Here is a 21,646-nt window from a genome sequence, read left to right as displayed (position 1 = left end):
AAAAAAAATGGATACTTATAATTAGTGAGGAAAACATTACATTTCAAAGTCACTTTAGCTCAAAAATATGTGACTTTTTTTGTGATGATGTTTCATCTATGGTTCATTTAGGATTAAGAAAAAATGAAGACAAAAACTCAAGGTCAGGTGGCAGCTAGAACTGAAGACATCTCAAAATAACCAATGCTTTTTGATTCAGCAGTAAGATATGTGCCTCTCCTCAATCCAAAATGAAATGCTTGATAGAAAATGTTCTCAGAAAAAGCATTAAAAGTGACGGGTGTGGTAATACTATTGAAGAATAAGCTTGATATACATTTTATTCAAATGCATCCATCAAATATTAGTCTTGTGAAAATGATGTGCATGTTAGAAACTGTAGGCACTGTACATATTTTACTAGCATTTAGGGTCTGACTTCCTTAATTGTTCTTACAGAGTTGAAGATATTTAGTAATTTTTGGTTTTGGATGTTTTTCATTTTATATCGTTTAACGTGGAACACGTGAAGAAAAATAGAGATTATTTCTTTTGTGGTATTTTGCCACTTGCCTGGGTGTAATCACTTGCGGTTACTAATAGAATAAAACATTTTGTATTGCTAATCAAACAAAATTATAAATTAATGCTATAAATGAATAAGAATATAAATGGATCCAGGCATCTACATCCTGGCAACAGTGGCGACTCTAGAAACAATATATAGGGGGGGCACACAAGATACCACAGTCAAACTGGGGGGGCATTAATAATTTCCAAAAGTAATGTGCTATGGAATTATACTTTTGTTATTGGGATAAAATAATACTTGATCATTCAACATGGGAAGCCTGAACCCACAATTGAGTGCGACTAATCCTTGAAATAAATATTATAACACAATAAATAACTTTTCCACTAAATGATTTCAGGGCCTTGAATGTTTTGTCCCCTGAAGTCACTACAACTTCAGGAGGGCATTTTATCTCTGGATAAATATAAATTAAATAATTCCTACTGTAAGTTAAGTGCCAGGAAACAGATGACCAAACACACACACAAACACAGGCTCTGTCACACTGACAACCAAACACACACACCAGGACAGGCTCTGCCACACTGACAACTGAACACACACACACCAGGACAGGCTCTGCCACACAGACACACACACCAGGACAGGCTCTGCCACACTGACAACTGAACACACACACCAGGACAGGCTCTGTCACACCGACACCCAGACACACACACCAGGACAGGCTCTGCCACACCGACAACCAAACACACACACACACCAGGACAGGCTCTACCACACAGACACATACACAACAGGACAGGCTCTGTCACACCGACACCCAGACACACACACCAGGACAGGCTCTGCCACACTGACAACTGAACACACACACCAGGACAGGCTCTGTCACACAGACACACACACCAGGACAGGCTCTGTCACACCGACACCCAGACACACACACCAGGACAGGCTCTGTCACACCGACACCCAGACACACACACCAGGACAGGCTCTGTCACACCGACACCCAGAAACACACACCACGACAGGCTCTGTCACACCGACACCCAGACACACAGACACACACACCAGGACAGGCTCTGCCACACAGACACCCACACACATCAGGACAGGCTCTGCCACACCCACATCCAAACACACACACACCAGGACAGGCTCTGACACACTGACAACCGAACACACACACCAAGACAGGCTCTGCCACACCAACACCCAAACACACACCAGGACAGGCTCTGCCACACCAACACCTATACACACACACCAAGGACAGGTTACACTGATAACCAAAAACACACAAACAGCAGGACACAATCTACGTCACAGACGTCTACATCAGGATGGATTTTTCACACTGCATTGTCGTTTATACCCCCCTTAGTGTTTTTGCCCCCTGTGTATTGATGCCCCTGCTGCCCATATATATTAACATTAGCCCCAGTTGCCGATAGCAGGTATAGATCAACACATTAACACACAAACCAAGCTTTGCATGTATAGATCAACTGAAATTCACTTGTGATCTCAAATAAACAGAATCAGACATACAAATCCTGTATTTGCAGGTATACAATAGTATATGAAACGTAGCATCACAGGTATAGATCAAATAAATACATGGAAACAGCATTGCAGGTATTAATCAACTGAATAAGACATATTAACCCTGTATTTGCAGGTATACATAAATAATGTATGGAAACATAGCATAGCAGATATGGATCTACAGAATAACACACAACCCCAGCTTTGCAGGTATAGATCAATTGGAATTCACAAAAAACCGCGTAATTAAAAGGTATATTTAAAACCCCCTAAATTACAGGCATAGATCACAGGTTGCATACCCCAAAGCCAGCCCTGGCGTCCACACTGCAAACTCCTATCATACCCAGGCAACCAGTAAATGCTGGTACCTAGGCATGATGGGACTGTGCTCGCTGTGGTTGCTCTTAGCAATCACACTCCTATCATGCCAAGTCAGCCAGTACATGCTGGTACAGGGTGGCTGTAAGTGATGTGCAGACCCCATACTGCTGGCAGCATCAATACACAAGGGGGGCAGCTAGCTAGGTTTCAGCATGTACTGGCTGACTTGGCATGATAGGAGTGTGATTGCTAACAGCAATCACAGTCCCATCATGCCTAGGTTCCAGCATTTACTGGTCAGATGTGTAAGTGCTGGAACCTAGGCATGATGGGACTTTGATTGCTGTTAGCAATCACACTCCTGTCATGCCAAGTCAGCCAGTACATGCTCGAGGTGCGGCCCGCGTAAGATCGGTTGCACTGGCTGGCGATCTTACCGCATGTTGGACGCATGTTGGACGCCCCTGCCTTATCACTTTCTAACCCCCTCTCCCTCCCTTATCACTTTCTAACCCCCTCTCCCTCCCTTATCACTTTCTAACCCCTCTCCCTACTCACTATCTACCCTCCCCCTTTGTAGTTTTCTCACCTTTAGGTCCAGCAACGGGAGCATGAGGCTTCTGTTTTCGTTCTCTGCTGCGGTGGCCGCTGCTTCACTGCTGAGCGCCGAAATATGACGTCATATTTCGGCGCTCAGGATGAAATGCCGGCACCGCGACGGAGGTAGAGGCCACGTGGAGGAGAATGGGGGGCGCCGAGCGGTTGCTAGGCGCCCCTCTCTCTCCTCCGCATAAAAAAAAAAAAAAAAAAGACGGGATTTAAAGTCGCATTGCGACTTTTTTCCAAATTCGGCAGGGGGGCAAGGATTAACCTAGGGGGGGCAGTTGCCCCCCCTTGCCCCCATGTAGCGACGCCACTGCCTGGCAATCTGTTGATTCCCTGTCTAGATTTTGATACTCTACTGTCTTCTGATTACAGCAGCAATACTCAGCTATACAACAGATACATAGATAGTTTATATAACTTTATTTTTCAAATGTTTTCTTTGTTATACCGGTTGAAATAATAAAGCTTTTTTAAAAAACATAGATTAGAGTATGTTAATTGTTATTATTGATATTTTTTTTATTTGTTTTGGTAGTATGTATGTATTTTATATATATATATATATATATATATATATATATATATATATATATATATACATACATACATACACAATGTCAAAAAATCAGTATTATATATATATATATATATATATACACAATGTAAAAAAATAAGTATTGCATATATATATATATATATATATATATTTACTCACAGAGTCCATTGCACACCATTCCAAATGTTCCAAGCCCGGTGCTAGTAACCAGCAGTTTTATATATAAAACACTTTTGAAAGTGTTTTATATATATATATATATATATATATAATTAAAATGTATTAATTCCTACAATAAAAATCATACAACCATAAAATATACCCTGTGAAATATCTACTAGCATTAATACAATAACCGAAAATCCTGGGAGATTGTAGACCTTAGTAATATAATAAAGTGGAGTTACCCTATTACCCGAATGTTATAAAATATAAGCATAATGCATATCATTTTGAGAAAGAGAGAGAGAGAGAGAGAGAGGCAGAGAGAGCGAGTAAGAGATAGAACATCTAATCACAACCCTAAAGCCCCAGACTCACCAGGAGTTTAGGATAATATTTGTCCCATTGCTCAATAATAAAGTTATTTTTTTTAGAATTTTCATTACAGAATATGAGAGATTCCAAAAAAACTGACAGTCCTTCATTGACAATTTGAACAGTAATTATGTGAACTTTTTAGTATTATTCTTTTTAACGTCGGTGAGAAATCTTTGCAGGTTGGGACTAACCAGGTTTCTGTGCGAGGCATTTGCATTCTGCCTGAGGATATCCGAGATGCCAAGAAGGTTTTGATGCAAGATTCTAGTCACAGTCAAACAGTAGATTGTCAGTCTTAGATGGAAACCCTAGTTAACATAAAGGTTAGACAAGCAGAAACTGCGCTATAACCCTTAATCATTTAATATGAGAACAGATAAACCACTGAATAAACTGACACGCAGAAATAAGCCATTCATGATATTAAAGCCATATTATATTCATATAGATGAGTAATAGCCAATAATTCTCAGAATCATCAGATTCTCAGAGAGCTACCTTTTATCTACCTGGTTTGGTCTGGTTTGGTGTAAGCACCACCCTAAGTACACTTAAATCTTTAATATATAATCAATATAAAAAAATAATAATCAGTTTGGATGCGGTGTGCATCAGTCGGTATATACATGTCCTTACCTGAAATCAAACGGTTTAGGGGTATGCAGCACGTCAATCTGGTTACAGCTGCATCCCCTGTGGTCATGCCATTGCTTTGGGAGAAAATCAGCAAGGACAGCCTAGAATTTCAACTTACTGATTTATTGATGGTGTATTCTGACCTAGGCCATCTAGGCATAGGTCTAAGGTCAGCAGACCCATGGACAGCGGCACTTTTGCTGCATAACAGAAGGAAGACCGTCTTATTGGGCATTCAGGCTCTCTGATGAGCCACTACTTCTCCTTTAGAACTGGCCCATATACCCTATGGAGAATTGTGCCTACCCCGCACAGTCTCTATAGTAAAGTTACTCTGTTCCGATGATCATTACAATGCAGTTTCAAATAGTCTGCAATTATGTCAAAGAACAGATGCAATGGAAAAAAGAATGGCCCTGGTACTTTAAGAACACATGCAGCCACATGCAACAGTCTTACATCACTAGCCGCTAGACTATTGCTGACATCCACTAAAATCTTATATGAGCCACGTAAGAGGTGTATATGGTAAATAAGAGAACAAGTACAATATAACATATCCTGTAAAAATATAATGCATTTTGCTGTGTTTTGCAAAGATTATAGTGTATTTATGTTGTATTTTTAATTTTATTAATACATTAAAGAATTTCACTTAATAACTTAGTGGTTTCAAGCTCCTTACTGTTACTCGGAGCATATTGCCAAGTGGCATGAGCTATCATTAAATGGAGACTTGCACCCATCATCCATTTTTTTTCTATTTCTTTGAACTATTATTACACGACAATACTCTCACTGTTCTCTTTGCTCCACTTTAAAAGTCAGTCTGAGTCACCGCAAACCAATTTTACCTGTCTGAGTTACTCCGTTTGAAGTCTGTCAACTTGAAAAACTGGTTCAGCATGAAACAGCTTTGTACAGTCATGTATTTTATTTTGCTACGGTGACTTATTTCAATGTAAGATTATTTAAGTATTTTTATGTACGTTTTGTTTATTGTTTGTTTTGTTTAATGAGTTACAACTTCAGACATTTAATTGCCTACACTGTAAATACACTGTATAGTACAAAGTGATATATTTTACTATGTATTTAACACGTTTGTAATTAAATGCAACCTTATAAACATCATTAGTAAATACTAGTTCTGTTGAACGTCCAAACGTCATTCTATAATGAAAATTATTCATATTTTTTGCTGGGAACACTTAATTGTCATGTGACACTAAACTCAGGCACTATTAGCTTCTTGCCATGTAAACTGAAAAAAAGCCTCATAAAAGCTCTGTGATCAGAAATGCTGATGCTATAATTGGTTCTAATCCGTGCTATTAATAAAATAACACCAGAAGTGTGTGTGTGTATATATATATATAGATATATACATAGATATATATATATCTATCTATATATATATCTATATATATATCTATATAAAATTATAGCCAATTAAACTCTTACAGTATTAATACACCAGAAGTGTGTGTGTATATATATATATAGATATATATATATCTATATATAAAATTATAGCCAATTAAACTCTTACAGTATTAATAACCCATTCTAGGTTATTGAACACTGAGGTTAATGTGTTTTAAGTAAATAAATAAAACAGTTGTAGCAACATTTTGTAGAACTCTAGGCTTTTGTAGAGTTTATTTTTTACAATGCTCACCCACCTGATGTTCTGGCCATCTACCAAATAACAGGGTTTCAATAATTGTCTTTACTGATTTACTGTCAGTAAATTTATTGGCGGTTGTCAACCCTAGTTATTCCTGGACAATTGCGCGATTGTATCAGCAGATTGTGTATTATAAATGATCGAAAATAATAGGTTGCATTTACTGACTCATTCCATCAGACTCTCCTCCAGCTGTCCAAATGGAAAACAAACTCTATTTAGAGGGCTGCAATATTCAACGTATATGTTGCCCATTGAGATAAAGATTTCCAGAGGCTTTAACATTTGCCAGATGCAGCCTTTCCCTTTTAAAAGTTTCTTACCCCATATATATGTTAGACATGTGCAAATGAGCCAAAAACATTTTGGACAAATTGTTTTGTTCTTTTATGTCCCATTTGTTTTCAGGCAACAAATTTAGCTTCTTCTTCTTCTTTCTGTTTCCTCTTGTTCTTCATCTTCTCTCTTTAATCTTTTATCATCTTTCTTTGTCCGCATCTCAGCAGACATAACCTGGTGCCCCAATCGGGAGAGAGGACATCACCTAAGCACCCCCATTTTGCCCTAAGCAGTACTTCTGGAGGCATCCTCTCCCCCGATTGGAGGATCAGGGGAGAGGACATCACTGTGAAGTGTAGCAATTTTTTGGAAGTTCATGTCTGGTTATGTACATGGAAATGCAGATGAAGATGGATGGTAATAGAGAGAATATAAAAGATAGAAGATGAGGAACAACAAATTTCGGAAGAGCAAGTGGTCGGAAGAAAAGGACATGGTCGGCAGAGCAGGTAAGGAAGCATTTAAAGAGTGTGAGAGAAACAATGAATGAGAATGAGAGTGTGTGAGTCCCACAGTTTTCAGATAAAAATAGCTTTTTGCTTAGGTTTTGTATGGCCTTGTTAGTAGGAATTGCCAACTTTGCTAAAATGCTGTACATTTGTACAAGTCCGAATGCACAAATCTAATATTTTGCAGGAATTAAACCCCTTAGCTTGTGTATCTATCCTACTAACCAACTATCTGAAGTGAAATGAGTTTAATTTAACTGTCTTGTTTGTTCACTGCGCTTTGAAAAATATACTGTACACTGTATATATGTTTTGGTGGTCTTAGTAATGGTTTTCACTATATCAGGTATTTCTGCTTGTGTACAGGTGCATAGTGGCCCCTCTCCTCTACTGAAAAAGGGAAAACAGAATAGCTTCTTTTAACGACCAACTAGATCCCTTCTAGCTCATCATCTACCCATTGTTGTTCAACGCACCGTTTTATACATTCTCAAAATTGTAAGCATTCTGGTTGCTCTCAGTAATGTAAACTACATACATAACCATTTGTACTTTCAAATAAAAAAGCATGCAATATATGTATTTCTTTTAAAAAAATAACCGTAGGACAGGACTGAGGGCAATATGCGAGAATGAAAGCATGTATACTCTGGAGGACCAATGGGAAGAAGAGCAAGTATACAAAATCTTTTCCGTTTTGTATTTTATTTAAACTGTGGCCCTTTAGTACATGTTTAACACATGTATGCAGGCATTGGGGAACACAAAATAAATTCTTAAATTGGCATACATGGGAATTGTCGCTCTTTATTTTAACTAAAGAATGTTTTGGGTTTAGTAGTAGACCAAAACATACTACACACTCACACACACACACGCATATATATATGGAGAAGCAAGTATGTTTTCTTCACAAACAAGCTTCCCCATTGTAGAAAATAATCAAATCATTATATATGCAACATTGCTAATTAGGCATGCATCTGTGCCGTTTTTTTGTGAGGAGCTTCTGGCTAGATGGTTAAAATGTTTTATTGCAGCTGGTTTATGGTTTTACAAATTAGGGGCACGAAGGGTTAAAACAGCTATTTGGATATGTAATGTGCTCTAAACACAGCAGTGCTGTAGGCAATCGGGCACAACGCAAGCGCTTTCTAATTTATGAAGCACACGGGCCCTAAAGCAAATGCTAAACTCTTAACTGACACATTTACAAGGATTTGGAAGATCTGCCGTATAATGGGATTCGTAGCAGAACCAATTTCATTATTTCAAACAAATGATATTACATATGCAGCAAAACATGAGACAGATACTCAGGACAACACACAAATGGGACAGCTGGAAACACACAATATGTGTACGTGTGCGTATAAATATGGATTCCCCGTTTAACTGAGATTGAAAACAGTTGAATGGGAATGCATATTTACTTTTCCTGAAGAAAGCTCGATTGAATTTGCTGCAGCTTGTATATCTCTGTGGGTTTTCTAGAATGCAGCTCTTGAATAATAGTTTTTTCCGTCACTCTCAAGATCAAATGGCAAGCGCAATGTTTCCCAGTCACAACTTATTTTTCAATAAAGTAGGGGTTGCAAGTTACTTCCTGTTCACCCATTTGAAAATTCAACGTTAATTTTCCAATTCACCAATTCATCTGCAAATTTTGGTCATTAAAGCACAAAAGTCTAAATCAGACTTATTTAGATCACCAGTGTTAACCTACTTCTGTCTGATATTTCCATTATCAGTATATGATTGAAATTATTGCTCTCAGGCAGGTGACTCAGAAATATTAAGGGGTTGAGAAGATGGCATTTTAAAGTTGGTAATTTCAATTAGTAAGTAAACACCGGAGGTAAAGCAGTGGACATAGGGGCAACATGGCTGAGGTGAAGCCAGGCAGCCCTCCCTATCTTCCTAAGAGGGTCCCTTCATATACCCCTTTTGTCACCGTGGGCTGTCCCCAAGGGGCCCAACATCCACAATCTGACCCCTTGCTGTCTATTAGCATAATATCCCCAGAGACAGGGAGGGCTGCCATAGAAGTGGTTTGGCTTGTGGTGCACAAGCCTTGGGCTTAAGTGGAGGGCTAGTGCTCTTGTGATTCCGGATGTTGAATGTAGGATCACGACAGGGATATAAATGGTATGCCTATGCCAACCTGTGGTGATGCTACAGTTAAATTGGTTATTTTTATATTGGTGGAATTGTTGGTAAAAATGCAATGGGTTGGCTCAGTTGACAACGCACGCAAATGAGGGTTGAATATATTTTAACATAGTTATCCGGATTTGCATATAATCTGTGCACCGTTAAGTTTACAGTTTGTTTACATTTAGTTTGAGTGACATGTTGAGTGTCACAGTGCAGAGGTACAAGTCTGAAAGCACAATGGACCAAATTATCCATAGCTGACTATAATAAAAATCCTTAGAGTTGTTGTGTTGTCTCTTCCTTTTAGGTGGTGGGTGGAAAGGGGTTCTGACATTGGTTCTACCTCAGTCATGAATTTAGTGGCACATATAGTATAACTACGGGTTTATTTAGTAGGAAAAATAGGGGCAATCAAATGTAACATTTATAAAAAAAGAAATATACAAAAGTAAAAACTTTACTTAAGGCTTAAGGAAAACACAATTCATAACCCAAAGACAATAGGAATGAGATCACTGTTGAAAATAAATAATAATGGTCTAAGAAAAAGGCACTAGGTAATTTCATATATGGCTGCCCAGTCATGAGAAAAACTTGGGCCTATGCTGCTGTGGTATGCAGGAAGCTGTATATTGTATTCCCTTTATTGCATGTACATTGAGCCCACCAGCAAGTCTCCTGTGCCTCCTTCCATTTCTAGAAGCTCATGTGACATGAGCGCAGGGTGAGATCTCCGTCCCAACCCCAGCCATCAAGATCTTTAGTTAGAGCTCTGATTTGGGAGCTGTCATCATGAAATTATATTGATTCAGTTGTTTCTCTTACAAATTGTTTCTAAAACGACACTGAGCTAACAAGCAGACACAAGCAGTAGTGGTAGTGGTCTGGTCCTAATAACTCTCCACAGGTTTAATGAAAGGGAAACAAATGAGAACACAGTCATTAAAAGCTATTCACATGCTTGTTGAGAATTGTGGTGATGGAAATGTGCTGGTCTGGAATGAGCAGACTACAAAGATGTATGCTAATAGGAAATAATGCGGTAGGCACACTAAATGTGGCATAGTCATGCTGGAAGCATTTGATGGTAACACACAGGAGAAAGTATATTCAATTTGGCGGCTGCTGCTGCTGCATCAAGGGCCGTTAACCACTAGGTAATAGCATACTTCCTGCTATTGTTTCTATTAATCGTGAGGATAACTATGTCAGCTTGCAGAAGTAGTATGCCCCAGTAATTATGAATTCAGTTAAAAAAATAGCCTTACTTTACTTAATAGGGAGAACACTCCCTACATTCCATTTCAGCTACTGCATTATATGTACAAGTGTGTGCTCTTATGCTTATTGACACACAAACTAAAACTGATGCACAGAATGGCCCAATTATGCATTTTAATCTTTTAATGACCACATATACACAGTGGTATCACTATACAGCATCAGCTTCATCACCAATTCATTATCCAAGCACCTATCATGAACATACCTTGTAATTACACTATTACTTCTTTATTGTGAAGGGAAGAATGCGTTCTATGATTGTTAGTTTGTGTTGCCAGTTATCTGTATGATACATATGGTGTCCTTAAGACAGTAACAATTAGGGACAAGAAGGAAGTGGAAAAAATAGGAACAGTTTTGGAAACACCAATGAGTCTAACGTCCGTTTCTTTAATAAAACTTGTTATTCTTTAGCTGTAGGACATACTATGTTTTTTCTCCCATATTTCTATATGAATTCTAATGAAATGTGTTAATGTAAATCAATTTTCATAAAACTCTATACTATTTACAGTATTAAAGTGAATAACAATTACAAATATCCTAGCAAAACGGAATACATGCACATCTGGCCAAAATTTTCATCAGCTGAAAATATTAATTTTTTTTAGATAGAGCTAATATTTTTTACTTCTGTTTATGTTTCAAAGTTGCAAACTTGGAACACACATTGAATTTAAATAAATCGAAATAAAATGTTGGTTCATCAGTTCACAAATTTTACTATTAAATGGTAGATCATTTATTAACCTTGCTTCATCTAAAACTGCATGCACAGATGTAAAAGATTATAATTTGCAGACTTACAACACACTAAATTATTTTTGGAAGAAGGAGTCATAGATGAGATGAAGGTTACACCTAGTTTTTCATACCAAATAAGAAAGGTGCATAGTTAATATTTAGGGCGGACATATCATTTAGAATATTACCCAAGGTACTCTCCGAAAAGTTTTTAGGTCAGATAGTTGGTGATCATAATCATTAAAACTCTAACATAATTCATTTAAAGTAAATCTATTATTTTAACACTGTGGAATGTGTGTATACAATGGTGTGGTTATTTTGTACAATGGATAAAACTGAGCAGTTTCCTAATTTTTCTTTCCTTTGAAATAATCTAGAGACGTTTACTAGAGATAGTAAATTTATTGTTAAGCTTTTTTTTCAAAATTAACAAATCTTTCTGAATACACCTAAAGTCATCTACAAGTAACAGTGTTATAGTTTATAAATGTGATGCCTTGTTATTTCACAGTGCAAGAATCATCAATTTAACAAAATCCTTTTTTTGCTAAATAATTTAATAAAATAAAACAAGAAGTGAGCACTGAAATAAAAACAAATGTATTTAAAAACCACACCAAAAGTAATTAAAACAACATAGTGAAATTCCTGTGAAATAAATTGAAACATTATTATCATTTATTCATTCTGATCGATCTATCTATGTGCCTATGTGTACACAATGCAGTGTAATCACACCTATTGGGAATATAAAAGAGAGACAAGGAGAAGAAGTAAAATCTTCAGGATTTTATGATGTATCAAAAGAGATAAATGAACTCACAAACAAGATGTCCTCAATATGACAACACTGTCAGGAGTCCCCTGATAGAGTTACCAGAACTTCATCTTGGACCATGTGTGTTACTGTTCATATAAATTTGTTAGTGTGTGTAGGTAGTATGGTAGTATGTTAGTGTGGGTGAAAATGTATGTTACTGTATGTGTGTATATATGTGTGTCTGTAATATTTTAGTATGTTACTGTGTGTAAGTACATATGTTAGTGTGTGTACGTGTGTTGCTGTTTGTGTGTAGCTACATTACTTTATGTGTGTGTAAGTATGTTAGTAAGTTACTGTGTGTGTGTGTAAGTATGTTAGTAAGTTACTGTGTGTGTGCGCAAGTACTTTTGTTATAGTGTGCATGTTAGCATGTGTGTCTAAATATGTAAGTGTGTGTCTGTGTGTAGGATGAGTTTGAAGGCCTCAACTCTACTTCTCGCGTGGGTGGTGGGTGACATTTTCTTGCTACATCACTGGACAAGAACAAGGTCTGATTAAGAGCTTTACATCAGGACAAATGGGATGTCTAGATGGGCCTTATGGTCCTTATTTCCCATCAAATTCAATGGTTCTATCTTAGCCAGCTAGTAAACATAGATCAAGTTCATTTGTAGGAAACATACCATGTATTACAGGGGAACTATATGCATTTTGCTTACAATGGAACCACATCCAAAAATGCAGTAGTGGAGTATGGCATTATCCTTACTACACAGTAACTGTAACACCATATTATCTACACTATATAATTATAATAGCACTTAATAGATAAAAGCCTGGAGTATTTGCTCTTTAACACAACTTACCTATATTAACATCAATTACATGCCATTCAAAGACCATTAACAAACAAAAATAGAATGAAGCAAGGAAAATATTTCCTTAAAAGCAATTCTTTTAGATATAATATGCATTAAATTATGTCTTTGATTTAATCTGCCCTCAACACATTATAAGGAATCCATTTTATATTATAAACAATGGTGACATTTCAGAAAGTATTAGGTGCCTTTGTGCCTCATTCACTGTGATTAGCAATATAGTTGTCTTGCTGAGTTAATGCTTCATTTAAACATAATGTAAAATCTACAAAAATAAAAATAAAAATATTTTATCAGTTACAATGTTACAACCAATGACCTGCTGGTATGTGTTTCATGGAATTCACAGGAGCTGTGTTATGAAATGGTTTAATTTTGTAACAATAACTATGTGATATATATACAGTATATATCAGTTCAATGTTCTCTTGTCTTGTCAAGAGTACGGGCTAAACCAGGGCCTGAAAGAAGAACCAGAGAAGAAGGACAAAATGGCCCAAGTGGTCATAGGAGCACTCAAGGCTGTGACTCCCAAGCTGAGAGACTGAGAAAGTGCCTCCAAAAGATTCCAGGAACAACATCAGAAGACTCGCTCCAGAAAAGTATAGTGCTAGGAAGAGCTAAGATACTGGGCGGAACCCTCAAACTCCCAAGCCTCTGGTAGAGGACCCAAAGTTGAGGAAGACACGTATCACGCAAGGGTGAGAAGGGAATTATATATATATATATATATATATATATATATATATATATATATATATATATATCACATACACTTACATGTGTGTGTACTATATTTGAGCATTTTCCCTAATGTTGCCAGAAGAAAATGCCAGAGATCCCATTGTATAAGTTTAAAAATTATCTACACATTATAGTGACTAATAGCTGTAAGCTTAGATGCTTGTATGTTGCTTATTAAGGAGGAAGGGTCCCTCTCTAGGACCCAAATTCCCATGTCCTTCTCGCCACCCTTGGCTTTCTATTTTCTAGGACCAGTGCTGGGTCAGTATCATTGTTTAATAGAGCTCTAGAGCCCTAATAGTCACAGTGATGTCTATATAAAAACAGAAAATCATTTTTTAAACAATATGTTTTATACAAAACAAAGCAAGAATTCAATGCATGCCCATTGAATATCTTTACGAAAACACCTTTCTAAGGCATAAATATTGGGAAATCCGTCACACTATATTGCCATATATTTCTATGTCAAAGTGCCTCAAGTTTGACAAGTCCTATGTAACTTTTCAAGGCTAATTGGTCATTATTATTCTACCAGCAACCCAGGATTCAGAATTGTTATGCCTTTTTCGGTTGTGCGCTCCGCTATTTTTGAATTTTTGTTTTAGAAATAGCTATAAGCAGGTCACATTTTCACATAAAATTGCCTCAGCATAGCACATCCTCAACCATGCCTCTAACTCCACACGAAAAACAAAAGCATCCCTCTGGAAACTGAAATTGTAGTATGCGAGCATATAAATCAGTTTACATATTATATCACAATTTATATATTGTACATGCCTATAATACACACTAATTATTCCAGTGGCACATTTTTTATAAAAATATTTGTACAAACACATCTCTAGTTATTTAGAAAATATCTACATTTTTGCTTCTTTCTCCTCAAAAGATTCTGCCAATTCCTAAAAAAAATATTATTTAAGATGCTATCAATGTGGTAATTTTTTAGCATATTTTGAAAAGAAAGTTATTATGATAATACCGTACTAGCAAAAAAAGAATTATTTCTTCCACTCCTTCCTTTAAATAATGAAATAGGGTTTTTTTGCATTCTGACTTGATCATAAAATTTTAGCTGCTTTATATCTCATGCATCCCTATGGATTTTGGTGTAATTTTAATGCTTTTGCATTGGAATTACAGCTCAATGTAGACTAATTTTCTTTCTGTGGGAAGCAGATCGCAGCATTTTACGGAGGATCTGTGCAATGCAACAATGTGAGAGTGGATCCCAGAAAATTTTATAAAATATATAATGCATTTAAGACTAAATTGGTATTAGCCAAGACTGTTAATAATGAAGTAAAGAGCTCACACTTTGGTTTATATCTTTATTCAGCAATTAACCTTTTGATAGGAACTTGGCTCTGGAATGTGACCAAATGTTCAAGTTCAAGATGGCGGTATAGAATTGTATCATGTTAGCAATGGAAAGAACACAAGCTTTCAAGATTACTTAGGTCTTTTCTTCAGGCCTAAGTAGACGAGAAAACTTGCAATTTGGTTAGCCAATAAAAGCATCACAGGAAAAGTTTCAGCTGTAAAATGTCATGCTATATCATCATCACATTCACCGTATGTTTAACATTTGATGAATGAATGGTTTCATTGAGGCACCTGAAGACCTTTCAGTGCGATATAATTCAGCTGAAAATGAATCACCTGGAATGTCCAGTCCCTGTCACAATGAATGTTCCGCTAGCCTGTAGATAGGTTTGGTGACAGCTGAGTCTTGTTAATTACATCGGTGCCTGTGGTTTATTCTACTTTAATTTGAGGTGATTTGAATGAATAGATTAAATCAACCGCATATTCCTGAGAACGGGATAAGAATGTTTTAAGTACTGGTATAGTCAAATATTTGGTAGAGTCTTTTTCTTGGGCAAAGACAGTGCAAGTGGTCAATGTCATTATCTGTCAGAGAAAAGTGCTTACCAATTTCTGTGCTTGTATTTTCTGTGTTATTGGGGTCTATTCACTAAGCAGCAAATGGCTGCACGTTGGCAAAAAATAGCAGCAGCAAACTCACACAAGTTGAAAAGTCCAACACACAAGTTCCCTTAAAGCCAACTCATATTAGAACTTGCAAAATATAACTCTCATACACTAGCCTGCAGCCTCTCAAGTTGATGAGTTAAAAATAGCAAGCAACTCGCAGAATAACTAACCCCTTGTTGCTTGCAATTTGCAAATACAAGTTAAAGTTAGTTCCAACTTCCAAGTTACTCCACTTGCCCATACATTAAAACGTGCATTGTATTCTTGTAGTCGCTGGTACATGGGAGAATATACACACGCCTGCAACTAGCAGTCATTTATTAACTCACTTTAATAAACCCACTGGACATGAAGATGATTATCAGACAGGCGGTAGGTAGGACTTGAAGGGATGAAGGGAGAGGAGGAACATGGGGTGGGGTCTGTGCCTCTCAAGCGCTCTAAGCCCCCACCCCAATGGGCAGAAGTGTTTTAATTGATTTTAAGAACCCCATCACATTGAAAAAAGGATCGTTGGCAAGAGACTAATTTTATTTGCTAACTCCCCCTTTGCAAAATTTAAAGTGACTGGCGTTTCCATTCCCTTATAAATATCTTGCATATTGTATTATCACAGGTGTTTTGTGAGTGTTACTATGAGTGGAGAGGCAACCTCAAGTCTGATCAATCGAATTAACCCTTAAATTGACTTCTTAGTGAATAGACCGTAATACATATATGCTCTGAAAGAGATCTACTTCTCTAGTTTGAATATTAATATGTTCTTTCTTGTCAGAAAGGTTTGGAGCTATATTATTTCTTCGAAATTACTGATCTACCAATATTCATAACAAGATTAACCACAGATCATAACTAATAGCATTGTGCGTATTCCTGTATGTTCTGTTACTTGGGTGTATTCGATCTGCTACACGGAGATCCAGTTTTTTGTCAGGTAATCAGTTATCATCATTATGTGTGTCCTGGGCTTCTGCTTCGCTGGAGAGCATAGTGTTCTAATTTCATATTTGTGTTTAATTGCATTTTATGCTATATTTCTGGCAATTACATTATGGTTTTAAGATTTCCATTAAGTGTAATATACTGCTTTAATTTTGGATTGCAAATTCCTTTTTTATTTTGACCTGGAGGGGAACGTTTATAGAAGAGCCCCGTGGGGAGAAGAATCAGGCAGAGGGGCCATATGACTGAAGGGAGTAAAGGCAGCCTCTTTGATATTGTCAGGTTAGCATGGTGTTGTGGCAGATGCATGAATTTATACACACGTGGGGTTGGAGCTTGGGTGGCAAGGCAGGCTTCCTGTGAATATTTATAAAGAAGATTCTCAAGGAGCCAGGCCTTTTTACATAATTGCCCAAACTATTGTCTAGATCATTATCTTTTATTTCTTTACTGCCAACAAATAATGCAGCGCCATACAAATTAAATGGGGCATAAATAACAAATGAATACATACAGATATATCAGGAGCTGGGAACCCTGCTTGTAAGCTTGCAATCTAGCCTTATGGTATTTTTATACAAACTTCCAGTCAGAAATGGTGGGCTTTTGAGTTCAGTTATATGGCAGCCGTGGATGGGGAAACCTGTAATTGCCGTAGGGATATGACTTATATACTTATGCCAGCTATTTGGTTTTAAAACAGTAATGGTTAATGTTTGGTGAAGTTTGTTTTAATGAAAGGCTGCATATTAAATTGCATTCAAGACAAATTTAAAGTGGTTTAAATTGGAACGTTGTAAATGGCATTTATTATTAGTGTCACAGTACAGATGAGCTGGATGGTCTGCTCCAAGGACATATTCAGCCATCACGGACAGTTTAATAAGAAAGGTTATATTTTAAAACATAGTGTTGCATATATTATTTTTGAGGGGTCCATTATGGGTAGTACCTCAGTTATGAAATGTATGCCTCAAAGTACTTTGCATGCCACTATGCTTGGATCTAAATGCCAAAGCTTATCGACTGTTTACCACAGTGACCTAAATTTAAGTCCTATATGGACGAAACGTGTCAGGTGTGCAGGTGAACGTATGTTGCTCTAATTGAGACATTTGGTTTACCTTGACATTGTGCCATCATTTTACTGATGTATTACCTATAAAGACAAACTTGTATTTGGAATTGAGTCCATCCTCATGAGTAGTTTCTAAATATCAAAACTGGATTTGTCCTGGCAACCTGAATTCAGTGTCTGCTTACCACAGTGTTCAAATGAGATTTAAAGTAAAGGTTAATGTAATCTACAAATTATTGTACAATTTAGTATGTAATTAAAACAACCTAAAAATAAGATACTGACAGTGCCTCTTTAAATCTTTCTTGTTGAAACCTGGATCACTCACCCAGACTGCAGTTACTTGGATAATAGTAAGAGATTGCTTGTTTCCTCTTTGCCTACGTTGACACAGATAGCAAAGTAAAATATACAAATCAGTGATCTCACACTTGGCATCTGCTTGGACCACACCTGCGCCTACCTTACAATAAGAGACTCTTTGATGGTAGTCCTGCTTATCTGCTTTCATGCAGCATAATGATTAGATGGTAAGACACCGACAGCTACTCACAACACCACAGAACTATAGAATAAAGTAACCCGCTTTCTTATTGAGCGCAGCTGCTCAGATAAGCATATCACTACTTAAACATTTCTGATGCCACAGTGCAAATGGAAATCATCTCCTCTTCTCAGCCGGAGTATCTACTTTGCGCCAGAGCCAGGACTTAATGTGATATTCTGGCTTTTCATCCCCAGAAGGCCAGAAGGTCACACAGCGCCATTTGTTAACATAACGTTTTATCTGGTTTACATTTTTAGTTTTTTATTTTACATAATTATACAATTGTTTCATACCTTGTTTTCATTAACTCACATCTATAAGTAATGACTGAGCGGATCTTGCTGAAATTACTACTACTTCTATAATTAAAAAGTATAATATAAATTCCTGACAAAAGTGATAATTTTTTTTTTTTACTATATAAAATAAATGCAAATCTACATACTGGCAATTTTAACAAACATTTCTCAGCTCAAAACCAAACAGATGGTATGCGATGGTTGTTTTTAGTTTTCCAAAATCTTCCGACCAAAGCAGCATAACAAAGTAACTGGAAACTTCAACAATATCAGTTCATCATTAAAGGGAACTTTTTTAAAATGTGTTATGGATATAGAATATTTAAATAAAAATAGTCCATGCATTTTAAAATATATTAAAAATACTCTATATATATATTTAAATATTTTCCTATATAATTGGATATTTACCTTTCTGGCATATGTGCTCCACTAATTAAGTTACCATTTCCCCCTCGGATTTAAAGACAGAAACACAATGAGGATGTATATTGATGCAGCTGTTTTTGATTTGTTATCTTAAGGTCTAGAGTAATATATCTGTGGTAGTCCTATGAATATATTGAGTCATAGATGAGAAATTACCTTTAGAGTAAATGGTTCCACAAGGTAGGTTCATGTAAACCTATCATGTAAACCAAAATATTTCAGAACTTTTACACCTATGTTTTCTAAGGAGGGAGGAAGGTATTCATCTGTAGGGCTAGTGTTAACATTTCAAAGCTGGTATAAACAATAGTAGCCATGGTTGCCTATATTTTGGGATTTTGCGCAGCCCTGTGTTGAGATACTGATTTTATCCCATATCCTCAGGTGTGTAAGTGTTATCAGTGCTCTGCTGGGGATGCTTTGAGAAAGCCAACTATCTGTTGATACCATAATTTATATCAAATCTGTCAAATTTGACCACAGCTACATGGATGAAAGCAGAGAAAAAAAACTTTAGTATAAAGGCAAAGTATTTTATGATAGTTAAAATCATTCTAGGAGCCATCAGTGTTCATACATCCACTGTGCTTGGAAATAAAAACCTAGCATTTCTTGGTAATGTTCCAACATTTTCTTATTATCCGCGGCCCTTCGTATTAAAAAAGCTTTCACCGAGGCTTACTAAAAACACCTGTCTGGCAACAATTCAAATTGATTACTTGTGTCACATTAAGCTGCATGGGATGGCTGTTGGTGGTAAAATTATAGATAGAAACAAACCTCTATTAACACCCTTCCTGCTGATCAGCCTAGAAATGATTTTAGGCATTTGGCTGGTTTTATCACACTCTAGCTGGGAACAGACAGTTAAACTGCACAGATCAACTTCTACATTTCTACAGATCAACTTCTACATTTATTGTACACAATTTGAATTGTTGAAATATCTTTAGACAAAATAAAGTGATACATCTTACCTCTTCTATTGGCATCCTGGCCTTTGGAAAGAGCCTTTGTGGAGAATCATGGTTTGTCTTGGGTTCTTGGCTCCTCTTGAAGGATTCTTGGGCAACCAGCCCCCCCATTCTTTGAAATGAGTTCCTTCTTGCTATGCTTTGCCTGCCTCTTATGCCATCCAATAGACGCACTAGGAGCAAGTTTGCTGGTAATTCATCAATGTTGCAAAAGACATGGGTCCTGCATTCTGGGCACTGGAGTTCTTTCTTTGCTTTTAATAACCTCTGCAGGCAAGGTTGGCAGAAAGTATGCTGGCATGGCAAAACCTTAGCAGTGGCATCCAATTTCCCAAGACACACGGGGCAATACAACAGGAGATCAAGAACAACTAATTCATCCATATTATCTGAGGAGTCCTGCTGAACCAAAGGAATCAATGTGACATGGTCCACTTACTAAAAAAACACAAAAACAAGAAATTAAATTTACCAAAATATATAGGTGAAGGTCCAAGATCAGCAACTCTTGTATAAGCCAAGTCAATGAGACAATGCTCAACGAAAATTATTAAGAAGCAATGCCTCATCCGACAGTTTGCAGATGTGTACCTTTGTTACACAGCCCAGATTCAAGTGAGTCATTTCTGATTCACAAACGCAAAAGAATATATAAAATGCTGCTTTAGCATCAAACGGCTGTCAGGATCCAATAGCTATATCTCACTTAAATCCTAAGACTCAATTGCTAGGTCTAAGGTGGTAATTCAGAAAACATTGACCTCAATATCTTTGCATGCTAAACACTACATACGATAAATACACTTGAATGCACATTTATACATCATATTTATGTATGTGTCCAACATTGGTTGGGAATGAAGAGTACATAATGTTTATAGAAAAATTGGGATAAATGTTTACTTTGGAGTTTACAGAAACTATTACAATACACATGGACCTGATACACACACCCTACACACATATCCTAGGTAAACCCTAAAATACACCAAAATGCACTCGATACATATCCAATTCATATTCTGTAAACTGTCCTTCCTCTATCTGTACTTACTCAGTAAATGTTGTCCCATTAGATTTTCCAGAGTATACATTGAAATATACCCTCCTAACTTACCTCCTGGCATCATGGCTGCCATAAGTTATTAAGAAATAAGTATTACCGTATTATTATTATTATTATACAAAATTTGGATGGGATGGAAGATTGCCTGTATGTACCAAAACAAGTTGTCCTTCATTAACAGGGTAATTAAATAAGTTGTCACTTATCCTTAATATTTAAATTACATATAGGGCTAAATAACAAACCACAATTCAAAACTCAAGGCACTATCTGGAGATAAATAAACACATTTAATCCATGCCATTATAAAAAGGACCAAACAAGAAAATGAGTTAGTAAATGCTTTCTCTTGGAGGTGAATGAAGAACGTAGTAAATTAGACTTGTAAATTGTATGTAACATTTCTTAGTTTAACATGTTGCCATAAGTGACGGTTGTAATCTTTCTGCTAGAATATACCATTGGCTCCATCCATTTTGTTTCACATCAAATCCATAATTCATACACACGGTGCTACAGTAGT

General features: G+C 36.7%; 1 protein-coding gene across 1 annotated transcript in view; it reads right to left on the bottom strand.

The window, feature by feature from the left end:
- LOC149297901 (E3 ubiquitin-protein ligase SH3RF2-like) overlaps positions 1–20,441 on the bottom strand; it is a 65,463-nt gene extending 45,022 nt beyond the window's left edge. The window contains exon 1 of the mRNA XM_089488082.1: positions 20,061–20,441. Within this exon, the coding sequence (XP_089344208.1) occupies positions 20,061–20,441 (381 nt within the window). The remainder of the gene's footprint in view (positions 1–20,060) is intronic.
- Positions 20,442–21,646: the final 1,205 nt, after the last annotated feature.

This window comes from Sceloporus occidentalis, unplaced genomic scaffold (assembly GCF_023333645.1).
Source record: "Sceloporus occidentalis isolate IW3139 unplaced genomic scaffold, rSceOcc1.0.p SCAF_36, whole genome shotgun sequence".
Lineage (NCBI taxonomy): Eukaryota > Metazoa > Chordata > Lepidosauria > Squamata > Phrynosomatidae > Sceloporus > Sceloporus occidentalis.
This window is presented reverse-complemented; position numbering and strand designations above follow the sequence as displayed.